This window comes from Myxine glutinosa, chromosome 11 (genome assembly GCF_964187855.1).
Source record: "Myxine glutinosa chromosome 11, kmMyxGlut1.1, whole genome shotgun sequence".
Lineage (NCBI taxonomy): Eukaryota > Metazoa > Chordata > Myxini > Myxiniformes > Myxinidae > Myxine > Myxine glutinosa.
The window spans coordinates 83405825-83428985 of NC_136271.1; the positions used below are offsets into that span (position 1 = coordinate 83405825).

The window sequence follows — 23161 nt, forward strand, 5'->3', positions numbered from 1 at the left end:
AAAATGCACCCAATGTGTCCTTTTATTTATTTTATTTATGGCCCACAGGGCCGACTACGTGTGGTTCACCTGTGGGGCATCGGTGCCCTGTGGCCAAGGTCCGCCAGCAAGATTTCGGGCCCTCATGGCCGGTTCCAGCAGAGGGGCCATGCCCCAACCCATGGGGTCCATCAGTGGTGCTCGGCCACAGACATGTGGTCCATAATGTGGTGCATCGATGCAGACAGCTGGTTCTGAGAGTTCCGGGCGCACAATGGAGGACTCACGCATGCTCCCCTCGGCGCCCAATGGCGCACAGGTCATGTGGGAGACAAAAGGGGGACAAGACAAATGAGCGAGGGGTAAGGTCACAAGGGTACACATCAATAAGGCAATGCAAGGCGAAAGGCGTACGGAGAGCGAAATGAGAAAGCTCGTCCCTACCGTACGTCACCCCCCCTGTCACCTACACTACCCTTGCCCTTACCCCATATTTACAAAAATCTACACATTTACCAATCCGTCGCTACTGTCACGTCTTCCCCATATTTCCCTTATACCAAATTCGTCTCCACAATCCCTCTATCCAAAATTTGCCATCATCAATTCATCATCAATCCTCATAAGGAGGGAGAGATGGAACATCAAGCACAATGTCACTCCCACGTCATGATGCGTCTCACAATCCAAACATTTGCATCATAAAAAATAATCAAACAACCTGGCATGGTGTGGAGTACCTGTCACCTCAGATGAGTGGATGCAGATGGTGCGAGGAGACTCCAATCCTAACTATCCTCTAAATGACATTAACACACTTTACACTACCCAGGGTCTTTTCCTGCCAATCCATTGGCCAACTTACACTATGGGTTCTAAAAACCAAATTCCCATTGACCAAACTGTGGTGCTTCTCAATTTGGGGTCTCACTCCCCCGATTCATCTCCCGGTGCCCTTGCACAATTTCTGGGCTGTGACGTGTAGCTCTCCCAGCAGGTCTACCCACCTGCGCACCTCCACCACTGCAGTTGCCACCCGAGCTTACCTAGCTCCTCACCCTAATCTATCTAACTGGGGAAGGCCCCTCCTGGCTCTGTCACCCCTTGGTGCCCTCTGGCACTGGGCTACCCGGGTCCGTCCTCCGGATCCTCGGGCCCCATCCACAACTACCGGCTCCCAGAGCCCACCTGCGGCCTCACCTGGCCGACATCCTCACAGTGGTGGAGTGCCCAAACCAACTACACACACTAACAGGCTACACGCCCAGCCATTTCCACAACACTAATGCACCCATCCAAATACCATTCTTTCACCTCGCACCACAGATGCCAATATCCAACCACAATTTACCTGTACCCTCTACCTAACACTTACACTACCCGCCCCGGGTATTCGTGATGGGGGTCCATCCTTCCCCCATTCACACCTTCGCACCATCCACTCCACTCCATTGTTTCCACCATACTCACTCCACGACCATCCATTCCAATACCCCAGATATTCCACACTACCATCTATTCCATACAACCATTCTCCATACACCTGTTGTTGCACACCTGTGCAATCACACCTGGTGCCACCTGCACCCTCCTTCTCTTCCTGGACCAGTTGGTCAACACAACACACATCACTATCACTATCACTCTTACTCATACACTGCTCCATCCACCTGTTCAGTTGCACACCTGTGCAATCACACCTGTTCCTTACACACTTTTCACAATACACTTCTATACACCTCCAACACTCACACGGCATCATCTGAACTACCTGTTGCCCTGCTAACTTAGTGCTCCCCGTCTTCCCTTTAAACTAAGCACATACCACGTCATTATCATCCACACTACCCTCTCTGCGTCCCCACTACAGGTATCAGTCACTAACTAACCTTAACGTTACCTAATGTCATCTTCGCTAGATCCCTACACACGATATATCCTAACCCTCCCGGGCTAGTTTTCACTGCCATCAACCCCATAACCAGTGCTCCTTTGCCCCCCCCCCCCCCCTGTGAGGGATGGTGGATTGCCCATCCCACCACATCGGGGAGGTCCCACTATCAATTTTGCTCACCAAATTTCAACCAATCAAAAATTTTGCCAATCATCTGCCAATCACTGTACCATTACCAATCATCACTCTGCCAATCCTTTGCCAATCATCAAATTTGGCCTTTTTCTAATTTTGGGTCCAAAACACTAACCTCATCACCCGTCTACTTATTAGATCCTCTCGGTGCGCCAATTCACGTCTACAGCCCGGCTTCGTAAAGCCGAGCAATGAATGCGGGTTCTTTGGTGCCGGCGGCTGGATGCGTCCGGCACTCGGTGCAGGGACGGGGGCTTACCCGTGCCGAGATCCCACGCACCACCTCGGCGCGGAGCCATCCAATTGCCCGATCTCGACCTGCCGGAACTTCTCCACAAAAGGGGGTCGCCATGACGACCCTCCCTATCGGGATGCCCGCTCCGCCTAGTGGAGCACGGACGCGGCCGTTCGAAACGCGGCCCAGCGTGGATCACGTACGGCGGTCCTTTCGAACCCGCCGTGGCTCGGACCCCCGCTGGTCCTCGCGGCACGCGAAGCTGCCCGACGCGCACCGAGGGCCCGACTCGGCTAAATGTCGTTCTAACCGCTAACCCGGTTACCGTCGATGCCTCACCTGCATGCTTACACGCATACGCTACCCCTTTCTTGCTCATACATCCAGCCGTCTCCCTGCTCTTGGTCATTGCACCTTCTCTTACACACCCAGGTACACTCATTCCACTCACAGACTTGGTCACACACCTGACCACCAAACACTTTGGCACACATTTGTTGTTCGCACACCTCACCAACACACCTCTTCGCGCTCCCTTCTCGGTCACCTCCTCTGTGACAATCACAGGTGTGCTCTCACTCGCACACCCAACCACGTGCCTCACTACTAATTCCAGCGTGCATTCCCATACACTCTCTACCGTTCCAGGTGTGCTTCCTTCCATTCCAGGTGTACATTCTCGCTCACCTGTCACAACCAACTCACGCTCCGTGTCACTCTCACTACTTTCACCACCACTCTTGACAGCGCACTCACCCTTACTCTCGACAGCGCACTCTTTCCTCATGCACCTGTCCGTTACACACCTTTCTCGCGCACACTCTCCCGTTACTTCCTCTGTAACACTCACCACAGGTGTGCATCCTCCCTTACTCTTGACAGCGCACTCTTTCCCCATGCACCCATCCGTTACACACCTTTCTCGCGCATCCTCTTGCGCACACTCTTTCGTTACTTCCTCCGTAACACTCACCACACCGCGCTTCCATGTGCCCCCTCGCACACGCGCTACGACCGACTCACTCTTGACAGCACACTAACTCCTTGGCACGCACTTTTTCCTCACACACCCCAGAGTCGGACATTCTCGCACACCTCCTCTTTCGCACACCAGACCTGTCGCGCACTTCACCAACGGCCTTTCACGAACACCCGGATCCAAACCAATCCCCAAGCCGACTGAAGCTCCCCTCACATCATGTACATTTCCTCGTATATCGCCACTCACCTTGGCACCTCGTCTCCGCACCTCCTTTGCCACCTGCAAACTCTTTATTTGGGTAGTGAGCACACCATTATGAGTTGAGCACCGACCTTGTACGTATTCCATCACCTCCTCCTGGATTTCTCTTTTAGTTTCTGTCCATCTCTTCTTAATTTCACTCACCCCCTCTAACACCTCCTTTAACTTTTGCTTCACCTCTTTTATTTCCCGGTGCGTCTCCTCAAGTTCGTCCTCTAAGGCTACCGTGACCGTCTCTATTTGCGTCCTCACCTGCCGGTCGTTCGTTTCCATTACCTCTGTCACCTCATCCAACCTCATTGTCAGTCCCTCACGTACCATCTGACATTCCTTCTGTGTCGCTATTAATTCGTTCTTAATGTCTTTTTGTGTCGCTTTTAACCCCCCGATTATTGCCGTGTTCTTTTCCACTTGGTCCACTAGTTCCTTTTGTCCCACTGTCAGCTGTTCTACTCCCTTCGTCAGACCCTCTATTCCCCCCTGTAACCTAGCCGTATTATTCCTCACCTCTTTCTCTATACGCTTTTCACCTCGCTTTACCTCCTCGCGTACCCCCGAGACCTCCTCACTTACACCTCGTCGTATCTCCTCTTTCATCTCCTCCCTCTCTTTTGTAGATGCTACCCTCATCTGTCCCAATTCATCCCTCTGAGCATCCAATTTACTTTCTAACCCGATTTTCACCTCCTCTATCTGGTTCCCCATCTGTTCGATTTCCCGGGCGGATTGCTCCCCTATCTCCCGCAATTTGTCTTCCATCCTATTTTCTAACCCCATTAACCCATTTTTCACCCCCTCTAACTGATTCTCCTGGGCAGCCATTCTATTTTCCACCCCCGTTAACCCCTTCTTTACCTCCTTTATCCCGTTGTCTAACCCCTCAAATTTAGCTTCTAGCCATTCCCCCATTTCTCCCATTTTGCCCCCCATTTCGCCCCCCCAATCGCTCACTATCAGCCCTCGCTTGCTCACCCTGCAGTTTGAGGGACGCCTGCATTTGCGCCATAAATTGCTCCATGAGGGCCTGCATTTGGGCCATCCCTCCCACTTGTGCAGCGGGTGCGGCCGCCGTAGCCATGTGCGAGGTGCCACTTTGCGCGCCTGAAGCCTCGTGCGCGAGGACGCCATTTTGCGCGCCTGAAACCTCCTCAACCCCATTGCCAATGTTCTCCTCATTGCTCCCCTCCATTTGATCCTGGGTTACTCCTAACCCCTCTTCTAGCTCACCCACCGGCATCCGATCGCCTTGACCAGCCATGGCGCAATTTCAAAATTCGGGTTTTGCTTTAAAAAAACAACAAATTTCCAGCTGCTTGTAATTTTGAGCGCGTTAAGCGCGCTTCGGGTCCGTATCTTACGCCCAGACACCAATTGTTACGGCCACGGTTAAAGATGTTATTTTGACCGAGCGGTGGTATTACCGCGACCGAACAGTGCTTCCTTGATTAATACCCGATTTGCCCCAAACTTTGGCCGGATCGCGCCACCGCTATTCAATCGGGAAAACTCTAAAGCGACCGAATACAAAGAGGAAGAAGACGTACAGAAGAGTAATTTGATTTATTATTTGCACATATAATCAAGAAGAAAGCAGTCACGTTTATTTACAGACGAGATTAGATACACAGTGCAACGCTAGCTTACCTACAGTCTTAATTAACCCAGGGACAGAACAAACATCGACAGACTCACGTGGGGAATGATGATAGGACTGGCGGGAGATGGATGGCTGGCGGGATAGGGAGGTCCAACTGGTCCTGCAACCGATCGACTCGTTGGGCAGCCGCTGCTCCAAACTGCCGTCCAGGCCTCACGCTGCTGTGGCTGCAGTTTCGGTGGCTCCAGCTGCAGCAAATGCAGTTGCGGTGGCTCGAGCTGCAGTTCAACTCTGGACTTCTTGGTTGGACTCAACTCCTTGGACTCCCTCTCGTCTCTCGGTAAAGGCTCATCTCTTTTGGACCTCCTCTCATCTCCCTGTAATGGTTCATCTCCTTTGGGACACGCCCTGCCTGCGGGTTATATAGGCCCCGCCCCTCAACCTTCGCGAACCTCCTCGATGTTTCTCTCCACACCCTCTCCAAGTCCAACCCCTTGTTCGTGGTTGGTTGAGTGGGGCTGACTCACTCCTCCCCTCTATGACGAGGTGGGGACCCGCCTTTCTTCCCCAACCCTGCCTCGTGGTCAATGGCGGATGAAGAGAAAACCGCCCAAAATGCAGTTGGCAATGCGAATGGCAATTGATGAAAAGGGGGGATGGAGGTTTTTGGGAATGGGAATGAAGGGAATCTATCTCTTTCACTGGTGCAATGGAGTATTTCAATTAATGGGAGACACAGCCTTACCCTAAAACACATAATAAGATATAACTATTGAACAGGGGTATTCTATGATTGGCTGTAGTGTGGATGCTTTATGGACTAATTATGGGACGCCCTTTGACCTTTACACAGCTCCGGAGGCAGGAGGCGCAGAATAAACAATAATAATAATACACACAATCAAAAAAAATACAGTCCTCATATCCGCAACAATATCTCGGCATTTTCCCGTCTGTTATTTCAGGCGGTGTATGACTGACCATGCCGTGATTGTAAAAAAATATATCTCGGCAATTTCTCGTGTGTAGCGACACGTGAACGAAGCTATGCTCCTCTCTCCACATTATTGTGACGACGTATAAATTAAATATTTCATCGTGACGATTGTCATCAAATGGACGAATTTTTAATATATCTCGGCATTTTCCCGTCTGTTATTTCGGGCGGTGTATAACTGACCTCGCCGTGATTGTAAAAAAATATATCTCAATGGACTTGAAGTTACAGGCCTTTGAGAATTCATTTCGTTCTATAAAGGGCAACTTTCATCGGATTTTCTTCGCGTTTTTTTTCAACCAAGTCTAAAACTATGTTAGCGACTGTGAAAAATGAAATGATATATCGAATTTGATTTGAAATAAAACTGTGTGAGAGGAAGACACCACGGGCCTACAAAACAGACCTCAAAGCTATGCGAGTGAGTAAAATGGTGGATATTTGTTTATATGAAGCCTCGCCCAAAAAGGGTGGAGCTATGGTTCCCAGAATGGGTGGAGCTTTGAGGTTTTGTCTTCTCTGCAAGAACAAGAAAAAGAAGAACAAGAACAACAACAACAACAGCAGAGGGCACTCTATTAGCAGCGTCTGCGACGCGGCTAAAAAAGTAACAAGCAACTGTATACTGTACCTACTTTTGGCACACACATATATATATATATATTTGGCATATATATATATTATATATATGCAGAAGTACCCAGCGTTGTCGGTGGGGGAGGGTTGGAGGCAGGAGAGGCAGGGAGTGGAAGGGGGAGCGGAGAGAGGTGAGGGGAAAGATGTACTACATATATATATATCTCTTTTGGGGGGAGGGGGGATTGGCTTTGACAGGCCCCTCCGTTTTGGGGTAGGGGGGGGAAGGGAAGGAGGAAAAATTTACCTGTGCAAAGAGTGCTTTAACCTCAGTTTTGCCCAGGTAGAAAAGGAAATTGTAATACCCTCTGCCATCATCACCAGGTGGCACTACACGGTATACATTTACATAGAGAATTTACGCCCCGGTCCACCACATGCACCAGTCTCCCCCGGTCCACTACACCCCCACATGAGGTTGCGGCTACATAGCCTATGTTACCCCCCAGACAAAGTTGTATTTGTATTTGTACCCCGAGTAAAGTATATAAGTTTATATAGCTGGAGTACCTGGCGTTGCTCAAATATCAAATCATCATTTTACCTTTACATTGAATACATGTTGGTGAATGTGCTGTTGATCATGTTTCTGACTTCAGTATGATGACGTTTAGGAAGAAGAAGAAGCCTTACCGCAAACTTTGACCGCTTCCGGAATTGTTTGATTATTTGTGTTCAAATGTGTGGTAATTGTTTTGTATTTATTTATGCGAATGTGTACTTGTATATAACTGTCATTAATCAAAAAGGCTTAGGCACTAAAGAGCGATTTTTTAAAAAATCCAAAAAAACGAATTGTTTTTTCAGAAAAATGTTTTTGTTTGTTTTGCCTCAAACTCCCAGGCACTCACTGATGAACCTCTGAAAGTTTGACGAACATCCGTTCAGCCATCTCTGAGAAAAAATGGCGACACACACACAGACCAACGGCTCTCTTATATAGTCGATACATATACATATATACAGTCACGTGAAAAAGTAAGTACACCCCATGTAAAGTTTTGACTTTTTCAACATATTTCAACGTACAGCTATTTGATCTTCATTTCAACAATATTGACAGATAAAGGTGATATAATATAACAAATATCATGAAACATTTACATTTTGTACTCCATTGTATAATTTAAATAAACATAAATGCAAATTTCGCATGTGGAAAAAGTAAGTACACCCTTGGCTCTAATGGGTGGTATTGCCCCTTTTGGCAGAAACAACCTCAATTAGGCGTTTCTTATAACTGTCTACCAGTCTCTGACATCGACTGGGAGAAATTTTTGCCCACTCCTCCATTCAGAATTCTTTCAGCTGTGCGATGTATGAGGGGTTTCTTGCATGAACAGCTCGTTTCAAATACCCCCACAACATCTCGATGGGATTTCGATCCGGGCTTTAACTTGGCCATTCCAGAACCCCCATTTCTTTCTTTTCAGCCATTCCTTGGTGGATTTACTGGTATGTTTAGGGTCATTGTCATGTTGCAAGGTCCACTTTCGGTTGAGCTTCTACTCTCCGACAGATGGCCTCACATTATCCTCAAGCACCCTCTGGTACAATGAAGAATTCATCGTGGATTCTATGATGGTGAGCTGCCCAGGCCCTGATGCAGCAAAGCTGCCCCAAACCATAATATTTCCACCACCATGCTTTACAGTTGATATCAGGTTCTTGTGGTCAAATGCTGTCTTTGGTTTTCGCCAAACATGTCTTCTGGTACTGTGGCCAAATAGCTCTACCTTTGACTCATCTGTCCAGAGCACATTGTTCCAGAAGTGTTGGTCTTTGCCGAGGTATTCATTGGCAAACTTTAGTCTTGCCCTGATGTTCTTTCTGGACAGCAAAGGTTTCCTCCTAGCACACCTCCCATGTAGATCAAATTTGTGCAGCCTCTTTCTAATGGTAGACTCGTGCACTTTGACATCAACAGTGGCAAGAGCTACCTGTAGGTCCCGTGATGACATTCTGGGGTTCTTAGAGACTTCTTTCAGCATGTTGCGGTCTGCTCTCGGGATGAACTTGCTGGGGCCGCCTGGCCTGAACAAGTTGGCAGTTGTTTGGAATCTTCTCCACTTGTAGATGATCTTCTGGACAGTCGAATAATTGATTTCAAATTGTTTGGAGATCTTTTTAAATCCCTTCCCAGACTCGTAGGCATCTATAACCTTCTTTGTGAAGGCCTCAGGGAGCTCTTTTGATCTAGGCATGGTGACGCCGCACACTTCAACAACAAAGAGCAAACCAAACTAAATGTCTGAGGTTTAAATAAGACAGGTTCCTCCAAGATCCTCTCCAACGATGTTCTAATCATTTGCACCTGAGCTGGTGCACCTGATTCTAATTTTAGGTATTTGAAGTAGTGATAAATGTCGGGGTGTACTTACTTTTTCCACATGCGAAATTTGTATTTATGTTTATTTAAATTATACAATGGACTGCAAAATGTAAATGTTTCATGATATTTGTTATATTATATCACCTTTATCTATCAATATTGTTGAAATGAAGATCAAATAGCTGTATGTTGAAATATGTTGAAAAAGTCAAAACTTTACATGGGGTGTACTTACTTTTTCACGTGACTGTATATATATACACACACACATATATATATATATATATATATATATATATATATATATATATATATATATATATATATGTATATATACATACATATACATTATAGGGGGAGGAGGACAGAGACAAAGTGGGATATGATGGTCGTTAATGGATCATTAAAACACCACAGACAATGAGGTTTACATGATGCAATTTCAATGAACCGCCTTAACGGATGTGAAGGAGTTTACAACATAAGCTTGCCCTTGGCCGATGGTCGAATTGGCTTGATGTCACGATGTCTTGCAAAAACTGCTTTGTGATTGGTTGACGAACACCTCAGGTATATCTGGGGGGAGCTTAACAGGATATTTGCTCTTCACAATGGCTAGTGGAGGCATGGTTAAACTCTGTGTCGATTGAGGCTCTTCCAAACAAAACTCACCAAGTTAGATTACAGCTGGAGTATAATATGTAGATCGGTTTTACCAAATTTTAGGATTAATTTATCCTTTTGCACCAAAAGAGTCCTTAACCACCTGCAATTCATGTAGCAGTACGTTCTTGCACTTACCTGATATCACTGCATATTTCCCCCTTTGTATGGTGGCTCATTATACTGGCCTTTGGATTTCATGTCTTGTAATCACATAGATTTCAACAACTTAGTAATCAAGGCCATTTTTTTTGTGAGAGAATGTTCCTAGTTTAATTAGTGGTTCACTTTAACGTGATTTGCTTTCCCTGAGCTGAACAAAAGCTTCTTTCTTCATCGGTATGTCCTGCAATTTTCCCAAGAATATTAGGTTAAGCAGATAACCTCCCACCATGATTCATCTCTGTGGGCAGTGACAGAATGCTTTGTAACTTGGCGTGCACTTATCCACCATGGGCATCTCACCAGCATGAGCCCTTGTTGATCCTGCGCTGTCACTTTGAGGTGAATTCAAAGCTCCTGCTGGGGAACAAGCGACTGCCGTCACATTCAATATACAGGGCTGCCTGGCACTGTCACCATCTTCAACCGAATATAACATCACCTGTGGCTGAATTAATTTGAATTCTGCTCAAATTCATCGATCGGATTGACTTTCCTGGGCACGTGACCAGTAAAGCGACGGTCCTCGGAATGTAAGGCAGCCCACCCATGCAGTGAGACACATCTTTGGCTTGGCTAACTAGCTGGCAATTGAACAGGTATGGAGGCAAGACCCCTTTTAGCACCATCACTGACACAGACAATTACATTTGGCCTTGTCAAGCATCAACTGAGGACTCCTTCTAAACCCAATCAATGTCGTGAGGTCTCGTATGACCTTGAGGACATTTGCAGCAGAGGTTTTTTTCAATATTGATTGACATTTATTGTTTAAGCATTTTTTCCCGTAGTTCAAGAATGTCTACTTCTGGCCTCGGAACCTTTGTAGTGTCGGTTAGATAACTATTTTGTGACGTCACTTGACAACCTAACATCAACTAACTTTGTTCCTTTTTTGAATGGGTCGTTGTGCTATCACACTACTGTACTCTCCAGCAATGTGTCCGACAAAAAAGTTGCAAACGATGTTTTTGTTTTCCATTACAATGGATATTTCCATCACGATTGAGCAATATTGTGGGATCGAATTGGCTTCGACTGAACCTTCACCAAAATTGCCTTTTGAGGATGATGTCTAGTGGATGCGCCAGGATTCTGTGCCTCAATTACAACTTAATCGAAGGAATTTCAAACAGATGCTCACCAATTTCAAAAGAAAAGGACAACATTTTCTAAGGGCAAATAGAGATTGAAATTTCTAAAGGAAAACGACATTTTCTAAGGGCAAATTGAAAATTCTCCCCATCTAAACCATTATGTCCCACAGGTGAAGTAACGGATTACACTGTAGAAACATGCTGAGTCCTTGTTTTTCAATCAATGTGTTTTTTTTAATAATAATAATATTTTCAGATTAAAGTTGCATCCTCCATTTGTTGTTGTTACGAGACATTTAATTACGCGAAGAGTTGAGGATACCATATCATTGATGTACACCTGATGCCTATTACTGATCTTGTGTTTTTGAAGCCCGTTGTGGTGGAAATATCACTGGAGAAGGTGGGACGATATATTCACCTGGGTACCCCGGAGAATACCCCAACTACCAAGACTGTGTTTGGCATGTGGAAGTTCCTCCAGGATATGGAGTTTTCCTCAACTTCAGCCTCTTACAGACTGAGCCGGTCTATGACTTCATTATAGTTTGGTAAGTATCTCACCCTTCCCATTTAAAATCACTGTTTTGGATACAGGCGACCGATATCACAAAATAGGTCCATGATAACCCCATAATGATAGTGATCTCGATACTTAAAGGGGCACTGTGAGGTGTCAAACTTCAAGCTATTTTCTTTGATGTAAACAAAAATAGGCCAAGGAAGCTGAGGCTCTGAGAAGGCCTCATGAGAATCACTCTTCAATAGGCTTTCTCACCATAGATTGCTTGGTGGTCTTTCAATCTTCCACTGAATTTCAACCAGTCCTGCTCCCCCTGCCCTTTCAATTGTCTGCCGCCCCCCGTGCAGCTCTACCAAGATGCATTTATGCAGCCAACCCCTCATTGGCAACCTTTCAAAGTCCAGGCTTCTCACCCACCTGCATTGCTTTGTCCCTTTTCCATACCACCTCCTCTCCTCCCACCACGCACCCATGGAATTCTCTCTCCCTGTCTCACTGATAATGCTCCTCCTTTTATTGCTTCTCGGTTCTTGCTAACCATCTCACGGCATCTCCCATTTCCTTCAATTATCCTTTTTCCCTACTAACATCCTCCTTACGTCTCCTTTTCTTTATAGCTCACATTTTTGCTGTTTGCTTGTTTTCGCTTCAAACTTTTATCTCTATCCATTAAGAGTTTCTTGTGATCTATCAAACCGATTGTCAGATTTATACCTGCTTTAAAACGGGGATTTCCCACTTTGCTGTGGATCATGTGCCAATTTACACATTAATTGTCCACTAATTGGACATATGTAGCCCATCAGACTGTGTAGCGCAACTTGCTTCTGTGCTGGTGGGTTTTTTTGCCAACACTTACTGCCTTTAAGTTTCAAATGGCTGTAACATGAGAATTTTATGAAGTGAGAAGGTTTAACGGAAGCCTTGCCACTTGAATAAAATTCTCATAAAACAGGAGAAAGTGGGATGTACATGGTAAAAGTGTATTTAAAGGTCGGTCTTATAATAATGTGTTTATCGCCTACCAGTATCACTAGTTAAAAACAGGAAAGATGGTATGCTTATAACTCCACCATAACTTTATAATATTGTGTACTCATAATATTGATAAAATATGAATATTGATAAAATCCTCTCTTTATAATTTATTTTTAAGTGATGAAGCCGCTTCAATATTTGGCTATGTACGTCCATAAAAAGGAAGAAGAAGAACCTCTATAAACCACCGTGTTTAATTTTATAGTGTTCCAAAGAGTAATTCTAATGGGTTTGAAAGGTTAATTCTAAAGGGTAATTCTAGAGGGTTCTAAAGGGTAATTCTGAAGGGTAATTTGAGAAGCCTATTTCATGTAAAAATGCCAAACTGAACCGCTTCCTTCGGACACTGGAGTGATTTTTTATTTAAACAATACAAGTTACCATGATTATTTTTTCAGCAATACAACATTTTATGAACACGTTTATTGTATCTTCTAACACATTTATGAAATCTGGGTAAATGTAGAAAGATTTACATTTGAACTGTTGTAATTATCTTTGTGTATATCCACCTTGCAAAAGTCAAACTGATTTTGGCTTTTGTGTAGTTAGATAAGTTTCCTTCTTTATTCGGTACTTCACTCCCTCTACAGGATCGTGAACACACATACCTACATATTTACCAATGTACAGGTGCTTTTCAAAGTGTGGATAACCTTGGGGTATGGAGGGAAGAGACAACAGTGGTTGGAGAGGAGGGGGCAGTGAGAAATTGAATCTTTGACTCTGCAATATAAATCTATTAAGCTGTAATAATTATATTCACTGTTACAATAACTCACAGAGCCCTTATTGTGCAATGTATGAAGATGTCACAAAACGAAGTATGTTTAATCCTGAAAGTTTGTGGCCAATGTTATAATGTGTGTATTGCTGGCCTACCTTTGAGTTCTGGAAATGTGGCACTGTAGAGAGACAACAACAGAGGCTGCAGGTTTGTGAGACCAACTGGGTTATGAGGATTACGGGAGTGAAGAGGGTGGATTGAAGGAGGATGGATGAACTGAGGGAGGAGGTTGGTGTGCAGATGAGCTCGATAGGGAGGTTGGTTAGAAAAAAACGCAGCCGAAGTGGATTGAATAAGATTATATAAGATTATAATATGGCCTGTTGCTGGGTCCATATTAGTCTATAATTGATGCATCTCTGAATGCATTTCATTCTTTTTTGCTTCACCCAGGTAGGAAAACCACTTGTATTGTATAACATCGTCTTTGTGAATCCTTTTTGAACAAACACTTTGCAGGTGCAGTAAAAATGAACTTTGGTCAGAGTGAATATCGAATTTGCCACCTTCCTCGCTCTCCTGTCGACGGGGCAGTGTGTGTGATTTTTTTTATGAACACTTTAAGCTTGAAGACTCTACACCCTTCTCTGAAACTGTGCCATGTACCGATTAAACTGCTCAAACAAATTGAGAATAATTGGGAGTTTTCTACGTTCTATTGTTGGACAACCTCCAGCCAATACATTGCTCTCCACTTTGTATAAATATCCAAATGTTTTTGTTGGGACACGGAATGTAGTTATCTTTCTGTGACTTGGCATTATTGGATTATCGTCTTTGTTACAGAGCTTCACACGATGGAATTATTTTGTTTGCTTAATATCTTGATACAACACGACGTAGTTTGTAACTTCGATGTGCTGAAATAGCGCTAAGCTACACACAAGCTCACCTTTCCAAATATAAATGCTTAAAGCCTATTTAAGGCATATTTCCATGCATAATCACCAATTCCAGGTAAAAACGTTCCCATAAGCACACCTCCATATTATTAGCTTATCTGGAACTGGAATTTCAGATAAGGTATTGTCATCATGCACCATCCGTCCGTCTGCCCGTCAGTTGCCTATTTCAACTTTTCTTGCCAAACCACGGGGCCGATCCGACTGAAATTTGGCAGCAAGTTTCCACTCCTCACTGATAATGGGGATTGCAAAGCTTGTTTCGGTCATGTGACTGGAAGTGTTTCAAAATGGCGAACTTAGTAAATTCCTTCAAAAATATTTTTTCTCCAGACCCACCAGTCAGAATGCAACCAAATTTTGGTGACAACATTAGGCCAGGGTAGGGATATGAAATTGTGGAGGTCATGCCGATCACGTGACTGGAATTGTGTCAAAATAGCCGACTTAGTCAATTTAGGTAGTAGGTTATAGACAGCAACCGCCCAGGGTAGTACTACCGTTCTGACTTAGGAGCGTTAAAGTGGTGCCCGGAACCATCTTACACTCTCGGTGTCAGGATTGCTGGTTTTACTTTCTGTCTCACTCAAACTATAGCTACCGGCTCTTTTTCTTGCAAACAGACATCATACACTTTACATCAAACACTTTGCTTCTCTTTGCTTTGTAAGGCCTGGCCTCGATGAGAGCTACAGTCGTGGCCAAAAATATTGGCACCCTTGCACTTTTCTTTTCAAATAATGCACAATTTCTTCCAGAAAATTGTTGCAATTAAAAAATATTTTGGTATCCACATATGTATTTCTTTGGTTTGCGGTGGAACAAAACAAAAAAAGCTGAAAATTTTTATCAAATCTTACCTTATTCCACACAAATCCTAAAATGGCCTGGACAATATTATTGGCACCTTTTAGAAGTTGTTAGAAATAATTAGATTTCAAGCAGGTGATTCTCCTTTACATTGGAATTGAACTCACCTGTGGTGCGTTGCAGGTGCCTGCAATATAAAAATCACTCATTCAACCAGTTTACATCGAGAAAAGGAGTCATTTTGCTGTTTTGTGTCACTGTGTGTACCGGAATTAGCATTGAAACCATTGAAATTAGAAGAAAGAAAACCAGGGAATTGTCTGATGAGGTCAGAAACAAGATTGTAGCCAAGCATGGACAATCTCAAGGCGACAGGTCCATCTCCAGAGACCTTGATGTTCCTATGTCCACTGTATGCAATGTTGTCAGGAAGTTTAACTCCCATGGCACTGTAGCCAACCTCCCTGGACGTGGTCGCAAGAGAAAACTTGATCGAAGATTGCAGCGAAGGATTGTTCGAATGGTGGAGAAAGAACCTCGATCAACTGCCAAACACATTCAAGCTGACCTTCAGACACAAGGTACGACAGTTTCAACTCACACCATCCCTCACCAACTCAATGAAAGGTGGTTCTATGGTAGGAGACCCAGAGGGACCCCACTCCTGAGAGAAAGACATAAGAAAGCTTGACTGGAGTTTTCCAAAACACCTGGACAAGCCAAAATCCTTCTGGGAGAATGTCCTGTGGACAGATGAGATCAAATTAGAGCTTTTTGGTAAAGCACATCATCTCTATGTTTACAGAAAACAAAATGAAGCTTTCAATGAAAAGAACATCTTCCCTGCAGTCAAACATGGAAGAGGTTTAGTGATGTTTTGGGGTTGCTGTGCTGCCTCTGACATGAGGTGCCTTGAATGTGTGCATGGCATCATGAAATCAGGAGATTACCAAGGCATTTTTGATTGCAATATTCAACCCAGTGTCAGAAAGCTGGATATCCGTCAAAGGTCGTGGTTCAAGACAAAATGTTGGACTGTTCTGAAGTGGCCAGCAATGAGTCCAGATCTAAATATCGTTGTTCACCTTTGGGAGATCTGAAAACAACAGATGGGAGAAGGCACCCTTCAAATCTGGGAGAACTGGAGCAGTTTGCACAATAAGAGTGGGCCAAACTTCCAGTAGGGAGGTGTAGGAAGCTCATTCATGGCTATAGGAAGTGCTTGACTGCAGTTATTTTGTCCAAAGGATGTTCTACCAAATATTAAGTCTAGTGTGTCAATAATTTTGTCAATGCCATTTCTTTTTATTTTCTGATTTAAATGGAGATATTATGTTCTGAATCAAAAACAAAGGTTCATGTAATACTAACAGTGAAATAAAAAATTGTGGAGTCCAAATACTTTTGTCAATTTCAACTTATTTTTGGAGAAAATTGTGAGTTAGGGTGCCAATATTTTTGGCCATGACTGTATATGGGCCGTGCCTGGAGCCTTCAACCTAAAAATAAACATTTCAGTCAGAATGCTACCAAATTTGGATTACAACTTTAGGATAGGTTACTAATGTTAAATTGTGGAAGCCATGTCGATCACGTGACTGGAATTGTGTCAAAATGTCTAACTTAGTAAATTCCTTCAAAAATCTTCTCCTCCAGACCCACCAGTCAGAATGCTACCAAATTCTGGTGACAACATTAGGCCAGGGTAGGGATATTTAATTGCAGAGGTCATGCTGATCACGTGACTAAAAGTATTTCAAAATGGCTGACCTCATCAATTTTTTCTAAAATGACATAAAGTCCTTTCAAAATCTTCTCCAGACCCACCAGTCAGTATGCTACCAAATTTGGGTTACAATATTAAGCCAGGGCCCAGATAAGCTACAGGTCCGGTCCAGTAGTCACATTTTTATTGGGGAAATTAGTTATTCACATTACTGAAGATCAGAAAAAATAGATGCGTTCGCTGCATTGCCTGGTCAACAAGCACCATTCAAGGGAGCTCGGGAATCATTGCTTTGTGGTCTACCTTTCACTTTTAAAAGAACCTCTTATTGTAATTGACAACAAAATTATTAATTTTTGTGAAGCAGGAAGTTGCTGTGGCATACTCTTCAGCGGTTGTGTTTGTAGGATGTCACCAGGCAATGCAGATTCGACAAAGTTTATTTCCCTCGCCAGAGGAGTGGGTTTTGCATTTGGGTCCAATTTTTTTTGTCTGTCTGTTACTTGCGAAAAACAAAGATTTTTCAAGTATATTGGTTGGTCTTGTGTGTTATTCTGTCTGTCTGTTTGTCTTTGTCTGTATATCAATCACCTGCAGGTCATAATTTTAAGCTGATCTTCACAAAACTTCACGAAATGGTATAACTGGTCATTAATTAGCAAAAAGCTTATTTATTTGGAGGTAAAAGGTCAAAAGGTCAACATAGGCCAAAGGTCAAAAACTTCGATGGAATTTCTAAAATCATCAATTTTCATCCTATTGACTTGACATTTTGAAACGATTTGCATATCAGGTCACTGAATTCAACCACCAATTATTTTTGAGGTCATCATAGGTTAACAACTTATTTTAGGGATTTCGCAAGTATCGTGCTATGCACGACATATTTCTTGTTTGTTTCTCTGTCTCTGTATGTCTGTGAGGACAATATCTCAAAAAGTTAGGGATAGATTCACATTAAACTTGGTGGGCAGGTTGGGTGTGTGACAAGGACGAATTGATTAGATCTTGGTGAAGATCCAGATCCAGATAAAATAATTTTTTAAGTGATTCTTCACCATTGAGAGATAGTGCCAAAATTATACATAGAACGATATCAAAAAATTGTGGGCGGATTCCGATGAAATTTGGTGGATGAGTTGGGTAAATGACAAGAACCAGCCGATTAGATTTTGGTTACGGTCCGGATCCAGATCTGGTCTATCATGGGATACAAAACGTAAAGTGTTTAGCCTGGTGGAGGTATGCACTCTACCGAATGCCGTTTTAGTTTTAGTTTTACAAGGTGAATTTTCTCTTTAATCCTCACTCCATCTGTTAGAGTTTCAACAGAATGGACAGTGACAGGACCAAAGACTAAAGTCTTAGTGTAAAGAAGAGCATGTGATGCCATTAGTAAGGTAGGCGTCTTTCGCTTGCGTCTAAGGTATGAAATGGTCTCCCTGGGAAGATTGTGGCAGCAGAAACAGTACTTACTTACTTATTTTCTTCGTCCCGATGGGACATAAGGCTAGCAGAAACACTAAACAGTCGACTTGGTGAATTCAACCACCAATTATTTTTGAGGTCAATATTATATTTTGCGATGCTCGACATATTTCTTGTTACATGGCAAAAAAAATGTTTTTTGACAAGTATGTTGATCACTCCGGTTTGTTTGTGTGTTTGTTTGTTTGTTTGTTTGTGCGTGTGTTTGTTTGTGTGCGTGATTGTGTGTGTGTTTGCTTGTGTGTGTTTGTTTGTGTGTGTGTTTGTTTGTGTGTGTGTTTGTTTATGTGTGTTTGTTTGTCTGTCCGTTCACTTATACTTGCCTACAGGTCACAATTTTAAACCAATCTTCACGAAACTTCACCAAATGGTCGAGTTCGTGGTCCGACAAAATCCTATATATTTTTGAGGTCAAAAGGTCAAATTTTCATCCGATTGACTTGAAATTTGAGTAGTATTTTCATATCAGCTAACTGAATTCACCCACCAACTATTTTGGAGATCAGCATAGGCCAAAAGGTCAACATGGGCCAAAAGGTCAACCACTTTTTTCAATCTTCTAAAATCCTCAATTTTCGTCTGATTGACTTGGAATTTGAATGGGATTTTCATGTCAGCGAACTGAATTCAACCACGAACTATTTTGTAGATCAACATTAGCCAAAAGGTCAACATAGGCCAAAGGTCAACCACTTTTCTCAGATTTCTAAAATCCTCAATTTTCATCTGATTGACTTGATATTTCAATAGTATTTTCATATGGTTATGGTTAAACTGCCAAAGTCTAGGCTCTCTGCTCACCTTCACTCTTTCATTCCCCTTTTCTCCCGCCTCTGTAACAAACTCCCCCACTCCCTTCAATCCCACTCCTCCCTCCAGGTCTTTAAAACAGCTGTTCACCACCATCTCTTATCTTCCCCCATCGAAAACCTTGATCTTTTCTACCCCCGATAATTCACCCCAGAAACACTTTTTTTTTTGGAAATTCCAACTTCTTTCTTGGAAGTCCTTGCAGTGTTCATATTTTTATACCTCTCCCACCTCCCCCCAAGCCCTCCCCCCTCCCACATTTCTCCCGATGTCCCTACTCTCAAATGTTGTGTTTGTGTCCTTCCCCCTCTCTCCCCATCTTGTCTACCGCTCCCCTTATTTTTTGTGTTTTATGTGTCCTTTTGACTTTTTGTGTGATTAATGTTAGCTCTTTCACGAGCCTCGATCTTGTATACAAAAAAAAAAAAAAAAAAAATCAGCTAACTTAATTCAACCACCAACTATTTTTGAGATCAGCATAGGTCAACATAGGCCAAAGGTCAACGATTTCAAATTTCTAAAATCCTCAATTTTCATCCGATTGACTTGAAAACTGAATAGGATTTTCATATCAGCTAACTGAATTCAACCACCAACTACTTTTGAGATCAGCATAGGTCAACATCGGCCAAAGGTCAACGATTTCAAATTTCTAAAATCCTCAATTTCATCCGATTGACTTTAAATTTGAATAGGATTTTCATATCAGCTAACTGAATTCAACCACCAACTATTTTGCAGATAAACAGGCCCAAAAAAATGTCAACCACCCTTTTCATATTTCTAAAATCCTCAATTTTCATCCGATTAACTTGAAATTTGAATAAGATTTTCATACAGCTAACTGAATTCAACCACCAACTATTTTTGAGGTCAACATAGGTCACAAGGTCAACATAGGCCAAAGGTCAACCACTTTTCTCAGATTTCTAAAATCCTCAATTTTCATCTGATTGACTTGATATTTGAATAGTATTTTCATATCAGCTAACTTAATTCAACCACCAACTATTTTTGAGATCAGCATAGGTCAACATAGGCCAAAGGTCAATGATTTCAAATTTCTAAAATCCTCAATTTTCATCCGATTGACTTGAAAACTGAATAGGATTTTCATATCAGCTAACTGAATTCAACCCCCAACTACTTTTGAGATCAGCATAGGTCAACATAGGCCAAAGGTCAACAATTAAAAATTTCTAAAATCCTCAATTTTCATCTGATTGACTTGAAAACTGAATAGGATTTGCATTTCAGCTAACTGAATTCAACCACCAACTATTTTTGAGGCCAACATAGGCCAAAAGGTAAACATAGGCCAAATTTCTAAAATTGACAATTTCCATCCGATTAATTTAAACTTTGAAGACGATTTGCATATCAGGTCACTGAATTCAACCACCAATTATTTTTGAGGTCAAAAGTATGGTCTAATGAGTGCCATTCTACTTTGTTCTGTTTTGCCAAGTGTCGCTACATGAGTGATTTTTCATTTGTTTGTCTGTTTGTCAATCACCTCCAGGTCGCAATTCTAAACTGATCAGCATGAAACTTTAACAAGTTATAGAGGTTGTCACGACTGATAAACCCATTGATTTTGAGGTCAAAAGTCCTCATGAGGTCAGTTTTCTAAAATTGTCATTTTTCATCCAATTGACTTGAAAGTTGAACAGCATTTGTGTATTGAGTCACTGAATTGGGAAAGCAACTATTTTGAGGTCAAAATGGCAAAGGTCAACTCAAGGTCAAACATCTAAAATCATCAACTTTCATCCTATTAACTTGAAAAATAGACAGCAATTACATAGTGCATCACTGAATTGGAAAAGCAACTATTTTTGAGGTCAAAGTGTCAAAGATTAACTCAAGGTCAAACATCTAAAATCATCTACTTTCATCCTAGGAACTTGAAAATTAAACAGCAATTAATAGTACATCACTGAATGGGAAAAGCAACTATTTTTGAGGTCAAAATGTCAAAGGTTAACTCAAGGTCAAACATCTAAAATCATCAATTTCCATCCGATTGACCTGAGCTTTGATTAAGATCGTCAATTTTAGTCTTAATAAAGTTGACAAATTGATGTATAGCATGATATCTCAAAAAGTTATGGAACGACTCGGACGAAACGTTGTGGACAGGTTGGGTGTGTGACAAAGACGAATCAATTCGATTTTGGTGAAGATCCGGATCTGGATATGAGAATTTTTCAATTTTTAAGTGATTCTTCACCATTGAGTGATAGGAATTTTTGAGTGAGTGAGTGAGTATGTCTTCACCATATCACCATACAGTGATAGGGCCAAAAACGACATATAGTATGATATTTTCAAAAAGTTGTAGATGACTTATGACAAAACTAGGTGGATACTTTGGGTAAGTGGCAAGAACAAGCCGATTAGATGTTGGTTGAGGTCCGAATCCAAATCCGACCTATCAGTGGAATACAAATCGTAAACTGTTCAGCCTGGTGGAGGTATGCTCTCTACTAAGTGCCATTCTACTTTCTTTTGATTTCCATCATGACTTTTTTTTTCATCCATCTGTTGTTGCTTTGGTTTGATTTAAAAATAAACAAATTAATATATTAAATAAATCAGTTCATAGAATATGCAACTTAATATTTTCTTATTTATTCCCCCATTTTCACTTGCAATCAGAGGACTGTGATTTACATCAAAATACATTTGAAAATCTTTCTTGAATACTTTGTATATTTCAACCGTAATATATATATACTCTTATATAAGCAGTATAATCGTCGTGAAAATTGTTGCTTGTGAAGTAATTTACCGCGTGACAAATTGTTGTTTTATTGTTGTTTCAGTGATGGTCCGGAGCAGCGAGCACCACAACTAGGCCATTTCAGTGGTAACACCGCGCTCGAGTCTGTGCACAGCTCATCAAACCGCATCCTCATAAAGTTTCACAGTGATTTCTCCTCCAGCGGCCTCTTCATCATCAATTATTCTGGTACTTACAAGTTGCATGGATAGGCCTGGTCATTTTGATAAACACTAAACACAAACCACATTCGCCATGAGAGTGGAATCATGTAATTGATATGACTCTGCAGGAATCATTAATATTGTTACGGATCTCCGAAACGTCGGCTCTCCCCTTATCAAGAGGGGGTTAATCCCCTTGTCCTTTTATCTGGCCGACGCGATCCTGGAAGCTATAACGTCCTCCCCGGCATGGCGTTAGGTAGGGTTTTTAGGCCCAGGGATTCGCTACTACCTAAGTACTAACGCCGGCCGGAAACGAGGGAATAACTCCCGCCCGAATCACGGATATTGATGGAAACGCCGAGCGGATAGCGATCCGCGATCCGAGCTATTAACAAGTGACTAGACCCGATTCTAAGCGGTTGTGATCGTGCCACGTTTACCCAATGGAGAGAAGACTAGGACGATCGGATTAAGGAGAAACCAGAAATAACAGGGCAATTTATTAACAAATGTACAAAGAAGAAGAGGAAACGAAAGAATGGACAAGAAAGAAAGAGGAAGGAGAAGTACACAGGGCAGTCTTAACTACAGTCTTAACTTATTCCCAGGACAAACGGGCCCGTCTCACACACAGACACTCACACGGGGATTGCAGATGGTAGGGTGGAAGGTCCGGCGATGGTGTCCAGGCTCCAGTCCGGCTCCGGTCCAGCAGACGAAACCCGGCAGGCAGCTCTTCACGTAGTGTAACGCGAGCGGACAATTATAATGACGGGGGAAGGCGGGTATACTGGCGTACGTAATATGTGCACTACTCGCTCCAAGTGCCCCCTCCCCAATGTCCTGCATGCTGCAGTTCATGGCAATGCGTGCCGTGCGCTCGCCGTTAGTACAGCGGGTTGCCACAGCGCGTCTCTTTGAAATACCAATGCTTGGCTTCAGTTCCCTCGTAAAGCGCACGTCCCAGGTCAAGTGCCTCTCTCTCCCTGCTCAGACCTCTTTAATGAGCGCTGCTTCGTAATTCTTCCCATCAGTCCTTCCAACCACGATAAGTCTTCTGTGCACAGTCCTCTTAGCACAAGCTTCCTACAAGAG

The 23161-nt window shown here is 42.9% G+C and overlaps 1 protein-coding gene across 1 annotated transcript in view; it reads left to right on the forward strand.

The window, feature by feature from the left end:
• Positions 1 to 23161, forward strand: part of CSMD3 (CUB and Sushi multiple domains 3) — a 1283181-nt gene that overhangs the window by 1009626 nt on the left and 250394 nt on the right. Inside the window, 2 exon segments of the mRNA XM_068130918.2 lie at positions 11404 to 11581; positions 21943 to 22088. Coding sequence (XP_067987019.2) covers positions 11404 to 11581; positions 21943 to 22088 — 324 coding nt within the window.